Here is an 18,961-nt window from a genome sequence, read left to right on the forward strand (position 1 = left end):
CTTCCTCATATCAGGGAGATCATATGATAGTTGTCTTTCTCTGCTTGACTTATTTCGCTAAGCATGATACGCTCTAGTTCCATCCATGTTGTCGGGTTTAATTTTTACTAAAAAAACCTAAGGTTTATGACCAGATTTCATCATCAGGAGTTCTAAAGAATGTATTCTGCACTGCTATGTAAGTAGTCACACGGACACATTTACAGAACTTACAGGTGTCAGCTCAGCCTGTTCTTCTGTGAAGTCAATATGATGCTTGGCCTGCTTGCTGGAACATCTCAGAGAAATAGCATGCTGTGAAAATGCAGGAAGGAAGAAAATGATAGGTAAAGGAGGTGGAAAAGGGCCAGTCTCATTATCATGCAGGAAGAGAAAAAGATCACTGAAATGAATTGTTGAAACAAAACTGTAATGAAAAGTTGCATGCATCTTTCATTATATTTTGCAAAAATAAAAGAACCAGATGATCCTAACCCTTGATATCTTCAGGATAACCTCACTTCTGGACAGCAGAGCTCTATAGGAGAATACCAAGTCCAGTGCCAATTCCTGGTTTAACTGGGCCTTGACTGCTGTTTAGCAGTACTCTTATTCCTTTCTTCCCGTCACTCCCTAAGTCATTCCCTCTAAGATCATTCTAAGTAGTTTCCAAGTTGGTCAAGCTTCTAGTTTCACCCTTTATCTCTTCATATGACCTCACTTCCCCCCTCCTGGTACTAAGAACATCACATCCATTCAGAGGATTTTCATCACTAAAATGAATCCTGTAAGTGCACCCCTATTCTCCTCCTCCTCTCCATTTCTGTATGAATAAATATGTATTTCCCTCTAAAGTTAAGCATGTCCTACATCCCACTCATTGCCCCTCTTTCTCAAGTCTCTGATACTCAACTACTACAGCTTATTGGGAGTGTGAAAGACAGAAAAATATTTAATACTGCTGGGTACACACCTCTTGTTAAACTAGTGTTTTCTCCTTTTCACTGCCAAATTTCCTGAATTTAGCTACCCTCCACATACCACTCAATTTCCCACAATCTAGCATCCATCCCTCTCCAAAGTCTGAATACTCTGGGTTGTATTGCATTCTGTAATTCATTCTCAAAGTCATCCGTGACCTTTTAACTGGGGTTTTCTGTCTTTCCTATCATAGCACTTATCACACTGTACTGAAATTGAAATTGCTTGGTTGTCTGTATTGACACCCTCTTCTCACACTATAAATCATAAACTCGTAAGCACATTGTGTATTACATTCACATTTCATCCCTTAGAGCCCAGTGTACTGCAGAGGTAATCAAATATTTAGGGCATGTGTGAATAACTATTTCTTCTTGAACTTCATGCCACAAGCTTGGCCAGATCAAGACTATTTTCGCTTTGCCTTCTCTACATTATCGCCTTAAACATATTCAATAGCACTGTGTAAATCACTATTATCAATGGCAGGCCTATCAAATCAATATTGTCAATATCCTCATTCTTGGAAAATAAATAAATATAGACAACTATTAAAGGCTAAAAAACATAACAAATGCAACTGACTCTAAAATGGTTCAGGAAAACAAATGTATATATAAAAGAACAATAAAGCAAGTGTTGCAAAATGCTAAAAAAATCAGTGAATCTGAGTAATGAGTTTCTGAGTTCTTCGTGCTATTCTTTCAATTTTTTGAGTTTCGTATTATTTTAAAACAAAAAGCTTTTAAAAAATCTATTCTCTGTAGACTCAATCTCACACAAACTCTCCATATTTCCAAATGCTTATTGGTTAATTAAAAAAAATCTAAATCTGTGGTGTTCAGAAGAAGAGATGACTGCCTATATACTATGTTATTAAAAAGTATGATGGAACATTAGTTCTTAAAATTCAACACATCCTCACCAAAAATGAATGTAGGCAAGGTGACAAAAACAGTAGAAATAGTACATGTGTGAAGATTAAATGTTGTTACATTAATAAAGATGGAAAGGAATTATGGGATGATATAAACAGTTTATTTAATCTTAGTTTCCATTTCTACAAAATATTTAAACACTTTTCTATAAAAACAAGTAAACAAACAAAAACCAAAAAACCACTCCCAAACCCAATTTTTACCTCAAAATGAATCTGAGGATCAATTCTACACATCATTTTTGCTCTAAACATGTTCAGTTCTAGAGACTTTTGTTTGTTATCAAGCTATCAAATTCTCCAACAATCCCTCAAAAACTCTTTGCAAAATTAGTTATGGATCACCATTTTCTTGAATTGAATCTGTAACATGTTAGAGAAGTACCATTTTCAAGTCAGAATCTTGTGCTGGTGTAGGGGGTGGGGGATGGCAGGTGTATAGAAAAGCACTGATCTCACATAGACGCCAAACCATAATCAAGAAATGGCCTTATACCAAAGAACAAAATAAAACACTTCCTTTTGATAGCCAATACCTTAGATTACAATGGGAAAAAAGAAGTGGAAGTCTGTGAACATGCATTAGTGTTTCAATAAAACAGATTTACATTCATCCTTTGCTGACATGTGTGCACTTTTCACAAACATTAAAAATGAGCAAAGCACTAATGGTAACGAATGCAGACCTCAGGGCTAGAGTAACTAGGTTAGGGCTTCAGCTCAGCTGTTTACTGACAAATGTGACTCTAGGCTTACTGTTTAACCTGCTTTCTCACGGTAAAATAGAGGGATAACAGCATTTTCTCCAAAAGTTGCCATAAGAATTAAGTGAATAACATTACTATTATTACACAAGTGAGAAACCACCAGCCCTCATCTGAATTTCATTTAAGCCTCAATTCATTTAAGGTAGAGCTAGTTTACATTTGTTAAATTTTAACAATACATGCAGGAATATACTAAAACACCACAAGATGGGGATGTTACTGCATAAACATAAATCTCTTTGCCCTTTTTCTTCTGCCCTTATATCTCAATCTCTAGGTCTGGGTCTAAGAGCATTGGCCAGTCTAGCCTTGTCTTGATTGTTCTTCAATTCTGTGATGTAGCAGTATGGTATTGCAGTGTGAGTTCTACAACTCGACTGTCTGGGTTCAAATCCTGGGGAACTTAGTCACTCTCTGCCTCAGTTCCTTCCACTGTGAAAACGGAGGTAATGGTATCTATTCGACAAGACACTGTGCAGAGTCAGCCTGTTGTTAAATACAATGTCCAACACAAAATAAGCACTCAGTAGAGTAGGGGATATTATTTTTCTATTTTACTCCCTCTTTTTTTCCTTCTCTCCTTTTACTAGCCATTATATAGCCAGTATGTGTCTGAATTCCTTCTAAAATAATTTCTTTTAGGGAGTCCGGGTGGCTCAGTTGGTTAAGCATCTGCCTTCAGCTTAGGTCACGATCCTGGGAGACCTGGGCTCCCTGTTCAGCAGGGAGTCTGCTTTTTCCTCTGCCCCTCACCCTAATCATGTTCTCTCTCTCACTCTCTTTCTCTCAAATAAATAAAATCTTTTTAAAAAATAAAAATTATTTATATTTTATAGTCCTCATCCATTTTAAAAACAGATAAATACATTTCTATTCTTGTTCCAAAAAAAGGTCCTTTTTTGGACCAACACACCTTTTTGTGTTGTGGACTAGCCCTCCACAACACAAAATAATGACAAAACAGACCTAAAATCAAATAATGATGATGTTTTATTTCTTCAAAGATAAAAATGACACGGATTACTAGGAAATACACAAAATGAGAATCCTGGCGTATATGCCAATGTCAACTGGAGTAGCGTATTTGAAAAGTATGGTGAGAACTAGACTTTCACTATGCTTTTCATTAAATCTTCACCTCTTCTTTCATCTGAAACCTATTCTTTTTGCTATTTATTAACCTCACTAGGCCAGGGAAATCTGGAATTAAACACCAGATGGGTACATGTGAATAAATTTCAGTGAAATGTAGCAACACAGTCATTAGAATTTTAAGAATAACGTAGCTGCAATAACTGAGAAGTCAATTAATAATCCCCATCTTTTTAGATAGGTAGGCCTCTAAAAGTTTGAGGAAGCCCTGTGCTTTCATCCAGTTAATACTTCAGACCAAAGGTTGCTTGATAAGAATTTAGGACTTAAATGCCAGTGGGGCTCTCTACCCCCAGGGCTACAATAAACACAATTGCTATTTTCTGTCCACTACCTCAAAATTTCTGCACACATTAATTCTTGAAATAGTTCTGAAAAGTGAAGGAACTGGAAAAATTTATTGCACTGAACCTATGATATGCTGTTGGCATATCACAAGTTATGGTATATCCATGGAAGATTTCACTTAGGAAAAAACTATAAATATGAGGGAAACAATGATAACATTCAGAAGTTTTAGTAGCTCAGATACTAAGGAATTTTTTCCTATAATATTTATGGAACAATCATCAAGTATTAAAAAGATTCAACAAAACCTTTGGACTCTGCCATAAACTACAATAAAACCTTTTTTAAAGATTTTTAAAATTTATTTGAGAGAAATAGCACAAGCGAGCACAAGCAGGGGGAGTCAGAGAGGGGGAGGGAGAAGCAGGCTCCCTATTGAGTAGGGACCCTGGGATAACGACCTGAGCAAAATGCAGACACTCAACCAACTCTGCTATTCAGATGCCCTACAATAGCTTTTAAAAGCATTTTCATTTTAGAAGTACATTTTCATGTATAAAATTCCAAATTTAGAAGCATCATTAAGGTTTAAATCTCACCAGAAAATAAAGGAATGTGTTAGCATTAACTTTTTATCAGTGAACTTTATTTTATGTAAAATTTATAACATGCAATTACCATTTATATTTGCAAACTTCTATCTAACTGAAAACTATTGTTTTTATCAGTTAACATGAGTAAATGTGCCATAACAATGCCAGGAAATCAGCTGCAACATTTATTTCACATTGGTTAAGATACAAACAGAAACTTAGTAGAATTATTTCAACCACACTGAATTCCAATTTAAAAACTTAGTAGATGAGGAGTGCCTGGGTGGCTCAGTGGGTTAAAAACTTAGTAGACGAACATTACTGATGGATTTCAAAAGAACACTGACTGAAATTATTCTATAATCCATTTTTATGCTTATCCAAAGAAAATATTTTATACTACAACATTTTTAACACTTAGGAAATAATTTTTAAACAATCAGCTTCACTTTATTTTTAAGATACTGATAAAAACTGGGAGGTAAGTGTAGTTTCATAATTCAAATACAGGTTTCTCAGTTACCTGACCTACTTAAAATCTCTTGTTTGGAATAAATGCCCCTACCAAAGGGATAATGGGAGACTTAAATGAACTTAAATGACTTAAATGAAGTGCCTGAAAGCACAGTATTTCAACAAAAGTCAGAAAAGAGAAAGGCAGGGAAAAAAGACTTACTCTTCCTGATGTGAAATTGTACTGTGCCTATCCCTGTTCGCTTTCAGAGAGCAACAAGACAAAAAGGTAAGCCACAGTATTATTTCATTTTCAGATGGACAGTTTAACTACCCATGTCCCAAAAATGGAACACTACCAACTTCAAACTGACTTTTCTAACTAGGCTCAGATGTCTGGCAAGGAACTAGGAGGCAGTATGACTGGCCAAGTAAGAAGAAGAGGAAAGAAAGGAAAACAGAGGCAGAGGTAAGCAGAAAGCAAATCCCATAAGGACCTGCAGGCCACTGCAGGGATTTCAGTTTTATAATAGGATACAAAGTCTTTGGGTTTGAGAAGAAGAGGGGCAGTATCTAACTAACTTTTAATAGGACCACTCTGGCTTCGGTATGGATGGTAGACTATTAAGGAAAAGGTAAATATAGGATGCCCAAGTGGAAGGCTATTGCAAAAATTTACATCAAGATGATGTCGGCTTGGTGGCAGTGAAGGTGGTGAGAAGTGATCAAATTCTGGATATACTCAGAAGGTAAAGGCAACAGAATCTGCTCCTGGATGGGAAGGACGGAAGAGCCATTAACTAAGATGAAGAAGACTTTGGAGGAGTTAGTTTGGGAGAAACCAGGGCTTTGGTTTTAGACCAGTTAAATTTGAGCTACCTATTAGACATCCAAATAGAGATACTGATTAGAGATAGGATGTATGAACCTGGAGTTCAGGGGAGAGGCACTGGCAAAAGATACCTGTATTTCTTCGACTCTAATATGACTTAATGCTGGTACTTTCTTGATTTTTATCAGGAACTGTCAAAAGAAAACTTCACACAGAATTGCCACTTTGCTAACAGTGACAGGTGCCACCTATTTCTAAAACATGGTCTCTCAACTTTGGCACAATTTTGGGTCAGATAATTCTTTGTTGTGGTGGCTATCCTGTACATTGTAGGGTTTTAGCAGTACCCTTAGCCTCTACCCACTAGATGTCAGTAGCATCCTTTTATCAGTGACAACCAAGAATGTTTTCAGATACTGCTGAATGTCCCCTGGGGGACAAAATAGTTCCCAGTTGAGAACCATTGTTTTAGGGGCATTAAAATGTGGGGGAAAGGTGTGTCTTAGATAAATGAAATAGGGTATTAAAATGTGGGAGTTGTCAGTGCTTAAGCTCATAAGAAGAGTGGATACAGACAGAAAAGGAGTCAGGACTATACCTTGGGGCACACCAAAGTCAAGAGACTGCAGACAGGAAGAGGAGATTACGTTAGATATGTCAGGCCCAAGGAAAGCTGAATGTTAAGGCAACACTAGAGAAAAGCAGAAGGGCATCTCAATAGAAGTGCTGGTGGGAATAAAAACAGAAGGACTGGTTGAAAGCATGCTTAAGCAAACAGTTCACTCACAGATTGCTTCCTTTACTTGCAGACCAACAGGGGTCTCAGGTTCAGACTGAGAGTCACTCACAGGACCCAAAAGGCCATAGCTTGGCACCAAGTTCGCTTAGTTCTACAGAAAGATAAAGCATACTAGCATGAGACATGGTATCTTTAAAAAGAATCTATACAGGCCACCAGAATCCTTTTCTGGGCCCACCATTCTAAGGCACAAAAATCATGGCGGTAAGTACAGAAACCACCCTGGCTATGGGAAACTTCATACTCCACAGGAACCAGCAGTATATTTTAACAGCCAATGAGTGCAGGTTCTAGAAACCCTCAAGGGATGTATTTAGGTTCACTTACAAAACTGATAAATTTCACACCAGGAAACAAAGGTCTGTGTCTTTTCATAGGCTTCTTTTAAGTTCACTCACAGTCTTTCTGGTCCATATGCACTCACCAATCAAGAGTCAGTTTATAGTGCACAATATTTCCTGGAAACTGTCTATATTAGTCAAGTTTATAGTAAAAAAAAGAAAAAAAGCCAGGAGAAGGAAAACACCCAAGATCATTTTCCATGAAGAAAATGGGTTAGGACTTGCTAATAATCTTTTCTACTTAAAGCAGTGATTCTCAGGGGACTTTTGCCATATGGGGAACACGTAGCAATGTCTAGAGACATTTCTAGTTGTCACAACTGAAGGAGGTGTGTATACACTACTGGCAACTAGTGGACAAGAGAGATGCCAATGATGCTTCTAATGTCTTACAAAGCACAAGATAGCTCCCACAACAAAGAATTATCTAGCCCAAAATGTTAGTAGTCAATGTTGAGAAATCCTGACCTAAAAAGATTAGATGGAAGTTCACATACTAAACACTGAGGACCACCTTACACTGCAAGTCTTCTTTCCCCAATGGACTGCAAAAGCACTGAACAGCTGACATATGCCCTCTATGCAGGAGGATAGAGGAATCGTATTCTCTGGAGCAGCTCACACACCTGAGGGAAAAGACCTAAGAAAGACACTAGAGCAAAGACTATGAAAGACAGCAAAGAATTTTAAGATGATATTAACAGAACACTAATATTGTTTGAACTAAGAGACTTGAAATCAAGTGGGGAAAGTTTGGAGTCGAAACAGTGATAAACATACCAAAAACCTATACATTTTAAAATCTCAAGACAATTATTAATTCCAGGTAAGTAAAATGTAATGTCGCAGAAAGGAAATATAATAAAAGCATATAGTTTAGCACCAAACTGCATGCATGTACATAGTCATGATAATATAAAAACTGAATAGTAAACCAACCAAAATAAATTGGGAGGCCAGGGGAGCATAAGGGGAGAAGGGAGAGGAACTGTCTAAAGAAGAGGTGTCTATACCCTAATCTTCCAGAGTGGGAAGTCAGTAGATGACACACACAACTGAAAAATATCAAGAAATACCAGTATAACTACAGTTTAATGACACAGAGTTAAAAACCCTGAGAATCAGCTAAGAGTAGGAAGTTCTGACCTCTGAGAGGATATGGCATGTGTGTGCACATGTAGAGCAAAGTTTTCTGTAACAAGTCTCACAGAACGATTTTGACTCTTTAAACTCCACACATGCAAAAGTAATTAAAATATTTCTTAGAGATTATATTCCAGTGTAGGGACAACTGCATACATGGGTTTGGGATCTAGTAAGCCTCAACTGGTTTTCTTGATTTGAAGAACATACCAGATCCATAAAAAAGTACACTAAAGCAAGCTTCAGGTTTGCTAACCCACTTTTCTACTCATCCAAACAAGACAAAAGAATAGGACGGATAGAGAAGATTTCACCTCCTTTCCTGCTTTATTCCTGGTTTACTCACCGAACTTTATTTTAAACATTATAACACTGGTATCTTTGTCCATGAATACCACTAGGTCACAACTGAAGAGATTACTGGGAGAGAACACCTGACCTCATGCGTCTTGACCCAACTCAAAATAATCTGATTAGAAAGAAGGACTATCAACATTCAAAACAAAGAATAACCAAGAAAGCATGCCCTTAAAAAAATATTGCTCATATCCCAACAAGAAAATCTGAAAGACCTAAATGACACATACTACATAGCTGGTGTTAAATATAATCCTTAGGTATCATATGAGAGAAAAAAATTTTTAAGTTCTCACAGAATATATACCACTTAGATGACCTTCATATTAAATAAGTGACAATTTATTTTTTAGATTGATATACTTTTTCTTCACAAGCAGTTAAACTCATATTTATCTCCAAACCACCACGATTCATGCTGCTTTTGTTTCACAGTGCCCAGAATAAACTGAGTACATTAATGGCTACAGAGTTACTAACTGATGGAAATTAATCTAATGAAATTAAATCCATGGGGGGAAAATTAATAATGTTGAGTAACAGGTATAAATTTTAAATTTTTCTGTAATTCTTTAAACTGTGTTTTACAAGATCATTCATAAGTAGATCACTTTACCCTGTGGTAGACAGGATTGTAAACAAAAACTGAACAGAAGGCTGGCTTTATTTTACCCACATTGATCTTCTTTCTTGCTGCTACCCTGTAACAATACTGCCGTCTTCTTGACAAAAATATTCGATAAAGAATCTACCTACACCAAACTCAGCTTTCGCTAAAGTTATTTTAACACAAATTCATTTCCTTGCCCTCACCCCATCACATCCAGAAGAACTCTGTCCTTTAAAAACCTGTTCACATAATATATTATCACTTTTGATAACCTGAACCACCGTTTGAGGATTAGACCACGTACTATTAGACCCATTTTACTTATGAGAAATTGATGTTTGCAGAGGCTGAATCACTCATTTAAAGTCTGGTGGGTAGTGAGTGGCAAAGGGAACAGCTGGAACCCAGTTTTCTGATTCCAAGCCCAGTGGCTCTTTCCACTACAGTACCCTGAATCTGATAATAAAACAGAATCCTGGAGGATTATAGCGGTGGTAGGCATTTTTTCCTCAAGTTGTTGTTTTATAATAAACGTACACTAAACAGGAGTTACTGTTATAACAATTACAACAGCTTTGCAAGATGTTATCCACATTTCAAGTTTTTAATCATATGAAACAACTGATATTAATTCAAGGGCTTCAAATAGCCTAAGAATAAAATGAAGAAACTCTCTTAATCATTAACATTGCTGTATCTGGTAATATATTCCTTCTGCAGTGACTTTAAAACTTAGTTCAGAAGAATCCTGACAAATTTTCAATGTAGAAAAAAATTAGTTAATTAAAAATACCATTCCTTCCTTTTTAAAGTACTAAAATAGCAGGAAAAAAGTTTCCTCTACCTACCTCGGTAATTGGCTGCCCCTGATGTGTCAAATTCAGCTCTTGAGGGCGTGTTACTTTATCAATATCCAAAGAGTCCATGCTGGAGGTCGCGGAGGTGATGCTGGAGCGAGAGGAGTTGCTAATAGAGCGCACTTCGGCGTCGCTCACTGTGCCTGCCGACGCTGTTCTTCTGTGCTGGTTAGTTACTGAGGGCTTAGTATCTTCTAGTACAGACTGCTGAGCAGCCTCATCCATGCTCAAAGAAGCCTGTTCTAACTGTGCAGTGATGTCATCCAGGGAGTAGTTGGCATGTGATGGTTTTGTTATCCTGTTAGATGAAGAAGACAATCCTTTCAAAGTGCCATGTTTTGATGTATGTCGGCTAGCAGGTAGTTTCTGAGTGGCTTTTGTTTCTGTGATTTGACGCTTACTACTTCCTGCACCAATACTGCTGAGCTCCTGCTCTATGGAGCAAAGATCGGCCATCAGGGCATCCAGATCCACAGTTTCTCCCTGATTCAGAGCTTCTGCAATGAACAATACGTACATGATGTTTCCAGAATACACTGAATCAGAATTCATACATTCTCTTATAAATCTGTCAATGAATGCAAGCGAAGAAGCAAGAAAATTTATCTTACTGTGCCTAAAGCCTATCGAATACACTATTTCTAAGAGGTTTTTTGTTTTAAATTCAACACAGAAATTTTTAAAGGCAAATAGTCATCTTTTAAGATTTGTAGTAATCAACGGAGGATAATATTATAAGTTGAAAGATTTAAAATAATGCAAAGATCATATACTGTCCTATGGGGTTTTAGCCACATCCCCCATGCAACTTTTTATCATAGGATTTCTGTTGTTAATATGATCAGTGCCCTAGTAGAGCTGTTAATACTTAAAGAGCTGGGAGCATAGAGAGAAAAATGTAAAGCCTAAAAAATTACAGATTTTTATGTCAATTCCAAATATTAGAAAGTTAATTGGGCAGAATACATTAAATAAAGGCCAGAGGGGCCGATTTAAAACTTACTAACAAGTGATTTCACTAGACTTTATTCCAATGAAAATACAACAGTGAAAGTAAGTTTGTCACGGGGTACCAGTTGAGTACGTACTTTGTCAGTTATTAGTAACTAGAAAACTATGTCAGTTATGTTCTAGTTTTTTTTTTTCTGTGATCATTTGAACTAATAAAAAATGCACAAACCTAGAAATATAAGAACTTGTTCAAGTTATGCATGTAGTTTTTATATTGAGCTACTTGGAACTGTAGCTGCGTTGCTTCTGCATTATAGAATTTAGTACACTATTTTATATTTTATTTCCAGTTACATCTTACCATTCAAGTTGTATATGGAGAATCGATAAGAAAAATTGGCCATATTTGTTTCCTGACGAAGAGGAGATCTTTTTACTGGTTCCATGGGCTTATCAGAATCCAGACTCTAAAGAAAGTTTAATAAGTCATATTATTTTCAGGTTTCAATTATAAAAAAGAGAAATAAAGCTTGTTATTTGATTAGGTGAACTGTCATATAATAGTTAATAAAACCAACGTTTAGATTCTAGTTTTAAAGACAAGTATAATTGTTTTTCATGTTATTTTGGTCATAGTTGCTTCAATTTTTAGATAAATGCTTACTTAAGCCATTTAAGACCATCCTAGTTTGGAGGGAACATCTTTCCAAATACATCAAGTGTAGCGACTGAGCTCATTTTACATAAATTCACTATAAGCTAAATATATCAATATAAGCATGGTAAGGTACAAAATAGAAATGAACAATGCAGAGAATTCTTTTTTTTAAGATTTTATTTATTTATTTGACGGACAGAGATCACAAGTAGAGAGGCAGACAGAGAGGAGGAAGCAGGCTCCCTGCTGAGCAGAGAGCCCGATGTGGGACTTGATCCCAGGACTCTAGGATCATGACCTGAGCTGAAGGCAGAGGCTTTAACCCACTGAGCCACCCAGGCACCCCAATGCAGAGAATTCTGTTAACTTTTTCCTCAAGGGGATTTGATTTTGATCAGTCTCATTCTCGGCATGAAGTACCCTGAAGATAAGGCACAATTCTGAACTCAAAATGAGTGAGGTCCAAGATCAGTTTTTCCTTTGTATTTACGTATTTATTTTTATTAAAAATTTTTTTCATCTTAATTCTAGTTAACCCACACCACTATATTAGTTTCAGGTGTACAATACAGTGACTCCACAATTCTATATGTTACTTCGTGCTCATTATACTGTTCTCCCTCCCCTCTGTTAACCATCAATTTGTTTTCTACAGTTTGGAGTCAGATTTTGGTGGTTGTTTGTTTTTGGCTTTAATGATTACTTGGATCCCCTTCTCTCTCTCTCTTTTTTTTTTTCTTTTTTTAAGATTTTACTTATTTATTTGACAAAGAGAAGAGAGAGATCACAAGTAGGGGAGCTGCAGGCAGAGGGAGAGGGAGCCTGATGTGGAGCCTGATCCAAGGACCCTGGGATCACGACCTGAGCTGAAGGCAGATGCTGAATCAACTGAGCCACCCAGGTATCCCGGATCCTTTTCTCTTTATTCTTTGCCTATCTATTACTGGTTTTTGATTTGTGTATTAGGTTTGTATATAACATCTGCATATAATAGTCTATAATAAGTTGATGCTAAGTTTAAACCCTAAGTTTATACTTTATATCCTTTTATTTTGTGAGTCCCTTGACTGATTTTTAGAAATATACTTATTTTACTGCTTTTGTGCTTCCTACTTTCCTTATTCCTATTTATGGTTTTCCACTCAAAGGGTCCCCATTAGTATTTCCCATAGACCTGCTTCATGGTCATGAATTCCTTTAAATTTCATTTGTCTGGGCAACTCTCTCTTATTCTGAACAACAGCCTTGCTGGATAGAATATTTTTGGTTGTGCGTTTTTTTCCTTGCAGCACTTTGAACGTATCATACCAAGTTTCCACTGAAAAATCAGCTGAGAGCCTATGGGGTTTCCTTTGCTTGCAACTCTTTTCTCTTCCTGCTTTTAAAACTGTCTTTATCACCGCTTTTGGACATTTTAATTACTATGTATCTTGGTGTGGAGCTCCCTGAATTGATTTTGTTGGGGGCTTTTTGTGCCTCTGGAACTAGATTCTTGTTTTCTTCCCCAGATTTGAGAAGTTTTTCAGCTATTATTTCTTCAAGTAAGTTTTCTGCCCCTTTCTCGCTCGTCTTCTGGGATCCCTAAAATGCAAATGTTATTACACTTGATGGTGTCACTGAGTTCCCAAAATCTATTTTCATTTTTTATTATTTTTTTTCTCTCTTCTATTCAGCTTGACTGATTATTCTGTCCTCCATGTTACTGATCTGTTGTACTGCTTCTAGTTCTACTATTTATTCCATCTACTGTATCTTAAATTTCAGTTATTGGATTCTTCATCTCTGATTGGTTTTTATTTTTTTCTATCTCTTTGTTGAGGGTCTCACTGAGATCCTCCATTCTCTTCTCAAGTCCAGTGAGTATCTCTATGACCATTACTTTAAATTGTCTATTGGGCATATTATTTACCTCTGTTTTATTTAGCTCTCTTGCTGTGACTGTGTCCAGTTCCAACCCCACTGATTTTTAAAGTTTCAGGTATTGAGTCTCAACTGATTGTAAGAAGATAAGGAAAATTTGGTCCGGCTAGTTTTCAAAGCCAAACGTTAGGGGGATACTTCTTCCCCATGCAGGCTCCCTTGTCTGAGTCTGTTCCTCTCTCCTCTGTATGCCCAGGATGCCCTTCCCTCGTGTCTTTGCCCTTCTTCCTTCTCGACATTTAGCTATGGAAAGTTTGTTCTTCCAGTCTTTAGGTCATTTTCTGGGTCATTACACTGAGGTGGGGGTTATCTAGTTGTATTCACAAGATACAATGCGAGTTAGGAATCTTCCTATTCTCCCATCTTCCCTGGAAGTCCCAAGACCCAAGATCTTAACAGAGAGTGGCTACAACTTCAGACAATGAAGGAATATCCTCGTTCTTCTCAAGCTCTATTAAGATGAGGACAAACTGTAACCCAGCTATGATACTGCCTATGATAAGTCTAGAATTATACTATACTTCAGGGCAGAGTATCTTGGTTAAGTTATCTCGCCACCTTTTTAAATGACTCTTTTCCTCTTCCTCTCTATAATAAAGAATATAAGCTGCTTATAACAGAGAAATTCAGGAAAAAGGTCAGTTAGTTAGTGTATATTTAAATAAATTTGCATGAATTAAGAACAGCCTTTTAAAACTTTAACTTCTATTTATCATTATCAAATAGATTTCAAATAAAAAGGAATGCTAGACAGTCTGTAGAATCATGGAATTAAATTATATTTGTGCCTTCTTTATTCATCTGTCTCAAGATAAAAGGAATCCATTCAGTGTCCAACCAGTTTTCAAAGCTATCATATGAAGAGGATCCATAATCATTCACTGCCTTATTTCAATGTTTCACAAAATAGGAAATTCTTCAACCTCAAACCCTGTTCTTCTGCTGCAATTAAAGTCCCAATGCGTCTCCCAGTAGAAATGAAAAATAATAGGTAGGTTTAATATTTTCTGTTAAATAACTTGAAAATAATTGAGGACATACTAAGATTCAGTCCATTTACCAGTTCAAATAAACATATTTGTTATAATTACCTGCTGTGCCCACAGTGCTGAGAGAACAAAAGAAATACTCCTTGACACCAAGAAATGGTAACCTAGTAGGTGGTTTTTAAACTTTTTGTGTGGGGGGGGCGGGTAGAGAGTGTGGGGCAAGTATCATGAGAATTTGGTAAAAGCTCTGACCTTTCTTCCAAGAAAATGCAAACACACAAAAACTTTAGAAACGAGTTTAAAAGATTCATTAACCACTTAAAACATAAACTTGATATAATATAAAGCTGAAAATTCCATTAATAAGGTATGTGTGATATGAGTGGGTGCAGATGACACTTTGTAGTAAACAAAAATAATGAAACAAACTTTATTAGCCACTAATATAGTACATAAAACATTTTTTGGAAACATCTTAAGTGTAAAAAGCAACTTGTTAGCAGTAAGCCACCATTACTCAGTGATTAATATGTTTTGTTTCTGAAGACAGATTTATACAATTAAAAAACAAAAACAAAAACAAAATAAAAATAGTCACAGTATTAGTTTACAAGCTAACTTTTTTGGTGAGTGGCTCTTCACATTATATGGCAAGGAATTTAAAATACTGGGAAGAATAAAAGTACCAAACCAGCAGAAAAGCCATCTGCAGTGAAATAGCATAGAGTTACTATTCTACCTTTTTTAAAAACACAAGATCCAGTAAAACAAGATAAAAAAGCTTTGCCATGGTTTTAAAATGCAGCCAGAAATGAAATTTTGTCAGTATTCTAGAATTATAGAATAGAAAAGACTTGCATGTGAGGCTATTACTTACATCATAAAATGTAAAATGTAGTAAATATTCACATATTTTAAGTTATGAAATAAGAGTTGATAAAATTTAGACTTAGATTTTGGGTTTTAAACCTTTTTAGCCAGCAATCTCAGCTTACCAAACAGATTTTATATAATCCCTCCAGAGGAACAGAACCTCTGCTTTAAGTTTGTTTTGCTTTTTTGTTTTGAGACTCCTTTAAATAACCATATAATACTTTGTGTTCTAGAGTTAACATTTATTTACTTGTTAAAGGTTTGGACATTTTCCCTTTAGCAGTATTTAAAAATGGAACCTATATCCATATTCCTATGTCTACACAGTAAATTTTTAGCACACAGTGATGGCTTGAAATCCTCGAACAATTTTTCAAGCACTATTTCTAACCTGAGTGAGTTTGTCCAGCTCCCCTAGCCAGGCTCCAAACATTTTGTCCAGGTCCTGATCTTCCTTATCACTGTCTTCTTCAGCTCCATGGTCAATTTCTTCATCTGATAGCTGATCCATCTGAAATACAGACATTTAGGTAGAATGAAGTTTAAGAGGTTAAACTTGAAAAATTATGCAGCATATGCTCTGATATAAATTGTAACTCTCTGGAGTCAAATCTTCCAAACCAGAGATTATATTATACAAGGAAATTAGAAGTCATTAATGGAGACAGGGTTGACAAGCGAGTAGGAATGAGTAACTATGTCTCAAATTTTTAGGCAATTGTGAAGAAAAGATTGTATCAGAATACGACCAGAATCACAAGTAACAATAATTTTAAAATTGCAGAGCCCTCTCAATAACCAAAGGATATTATAGTAGTGAGGTTTTCTCCACTAACAGATTCTATAACACCCCCAAAACCACAGAGAAATAATTTTAAGACTTCAATCCAGCACATTATTATCTCACTTATTCTGCAACAATCTATTTAATACAAGTTAGTATGTATCTTGCAAAACCTCAGTTCAAGAATCACTTCAGAGAAAAGACAAATTGTTAATTTAGTCTGTTGAATTAGTTCCTCCTCTCATAGCATTCTTTCTACCTTACTTTCTCATCAGTTCTGACAAAATCCAAGGAACCAGAACTAAAATTTCCTGTATGTAATTACTCTTCAAGTATAAGTCTTGAAAAGAAGAGATATTTTTCTCTCTTCTTATTAATTATGTGATATCTGACATGGAATCTGCATATTATTTTGCGAAGGGAAGAAAAGATTACACAAAACAAAGTAGGATCAATGACTGACCAGATACTTAAAGTTCTTAAAGATTAATCTGATTAATATAAAATATTTCAATATTAAAGGCGCTGAGAACCTTTTCTTAAGATTCCAATATAGTTAACATACAGTATTATATTAGTTTCAGATATAAAATGTCGTGACTCAACCATTCCATACACTATTCAGTGCTCATCACAAGGGCCCTCCTCAATCCCCGTCACTTATTTCACCCTTCCCTTCACCACCCACCCCTCTGGTAACTATCCCCTCTGGTAATTATCAGTTTGTTCTCTATAGCTAAGAGTCTGTTTCTTGGTTTGTCTCTCTCTCTCTGAGAAATCTTTAGTATAAAGCCTGCACTTGCTTAAACCAAGATATTCCAAATTAATTTGACCACAAATCCTTTCCCTTCAACTTGGAATAATATGTTATCTTTCCCAGGGATACAATGAATACTATCATTCTACATTCCATTCTTGACTCACATTTCTGAAATATAAATTTTGTTCCAGTGGATCTAGGCACTATTTGAAGTACTACCTGCCTATTTGTTTAAAGAATTCCTCCGAGATTAAAGATATCCATAATCTCAAATAAGAATTCGTACACATTTAACAACTCAAAGCAACAATCAACAGAAGTAATTGTGATCCTTAAAATGTGGTTATGAGCTAAGTGAGGAATTTAATTATCTAATGGGATGTCATGAAGCTAAATGTTAAACCTTATTTTACTATATAAAATTCTGCAGAAAGGGTCAAACAGTGTCACAAAATCAATCTGAACTGGGTGGCTCGGTCAGTCAAATTGGTTCAGGTCATGATCCAAGGGCCCTCTACCTGCCACTCCCCCTGCTTGTGCTCTCTTTCCTTCGCTTTCTCTCTGACAAATGAATAAAATCTTAAAAAAAAAAAAAAAAGTCAAACTGAACTTAGTTCTAAAGATATGGAAAATCAGATCATATACCATTTAATCACAAATAATTTTCTTAAGCTTAATACTACAAAGGAACACAGCTTCTATCTCTAATGTAAACTGGTGATTCTCCTTTCTTAATTTCACTACTCAAAGCGTTTATAAATCGGGGAATTCTCCTGACAAATGGAAAATATATCCACCAATTCCCCAAATCACAATTTGACTCTTAAAAAGATTTGGTTTTTATAATTCATTTGTGTTGTACTAGTTCTAGAATTCTTATCCATTAATGAACTATTTACAGAACTATCTCAATAGAAACCTGATACCATTATTTCATTGTTCTACCCACGAAATATAAAATGTTAGTACAAAGAAAAACCTCATCTGACTAGGTAACTTAATTACTCATATAATAGTTGCTAGTTTCAGAACATTTAAGAGTAGGAATATCCAGTCTTCATAGTGAAGGCCAAGAAGCGGCAGAACTGGAAATTTTAAGTCAACTTCCTCTTCCTCCCTAATCCTTAAAACTAAACATACTGGAATAACCTAGAAGATAAAATATTTTAGGAGATATTCTGCTTTGAGACAATGATACTTATGCCTGCACTTCCATTCTGAGCACACATTATAAATGTCCGTAAGAGGCCATACTGCAAAGAATGAAATAGGAATATGATTTTCATACAGTTTTGCAGAGCATATGCAAAATAGTTCAAAATGAATGTATTTTGAATTATTACGGTGCTAAATGAACTACAGAGTCCACATCAAAGACTGGTGCATTTTTGGAGTTTGTTTTCCTACTATTCAAACCCAGTAATTATTTAGATTTTTAAGTATTTCCTTAAATATTTTCATTAATAGTTTTATTTTATCTAGACTACTGCACATCAAAGTAGATGAAAATACAGCTAAGGTGTAATAATACAGAATCATAAAATAAATGGAAATTCTGAAGCAATTCAAAATATTAAATGTTAAAATATCAAAATAATATTATTTTGAATAAAACAATAAAATTTGACTTTTACTATTTATGTAAACTTTTGCCAACTTTTTCCATTCTTGAATTTGTCACCATGTCGGTTATTTTATAAAAAATAAGACACTTATTCAGAGACTTTTCCAATAAAAATTTAGGTCCTACAACATTTCCTTTTAAATTTTTTATTTTTTTATGAACATATATTTTTATCCCCAGGGATACAGTTCTGTGAATTGCCAGGTTTACACACTTCACAGCACTCACCAAAGCACATACCCTCCCCAATGTCCATAACCCCACCCCCCTTCTCCCAACCCCCCTCCCCCCAGCAACCCTCAGTTTGTTTTGT

At 35.7% G+C, this 18,961-nt stretch overlaps 1 protein-coding gene across 5 annotated transcripts in view; it reads right to left on the reverse strand.

Annotated features, from left to right (window-relative positions):
• The window catches only part of RAPH1 (Ras association (RalGDS/AF-6) and pleckstrin homology domains 1), a 97,901-nt gene that overhangs the window by 42,198 nt on the left and 36,742 nt on the right, over positions 1 to 18,961 (reverse strand). For 3 of the 5 annotated variants that reach the window (XM_059393247.1, XM_059393248.1, XM_059393246.1), the window contains exons 2-5: positions 15,872 to 15,991; positions 11,402 to 11,507; positions 10,081 to 10,586; positions 214 to 294 (exon numbers count right to left, since the gene is read on the reverse strand). In XM_059393247.1, the coding sequence (XP_059249230.1) occupies positions 214 to 294; positions 10,081 to 10,586; positions 11,402 to 11,507; positions 15,872 to 15,991 (813 nt within the window). The remainder of the gene's footprint in view (positions 1 to 213; positions 295 to 10,080; positions 10,587 to 11,401; positions 11,508 to 15,871; positions 15,992 to 18,961) is intronic. The other 2 variants (XM_059393249.1, XM_059393250.1) reach the window with 1 other exon arrangement.

Source organism: Mustela nigripes, chromosome 3 (assembly GCF_022355385.1).
Source record: "Mustela nigripes isolate SB6536 chromosome 3, MUSNIG.SB6536, whole genome shotgun sequence".
Classification (NCBI taxonomy): domain Eukaryota; kingdom Metazoa; phylum Chordata; class Mammalia; order Carnivora; family Mustelidae; genus Mustela; species Mustela nigripes.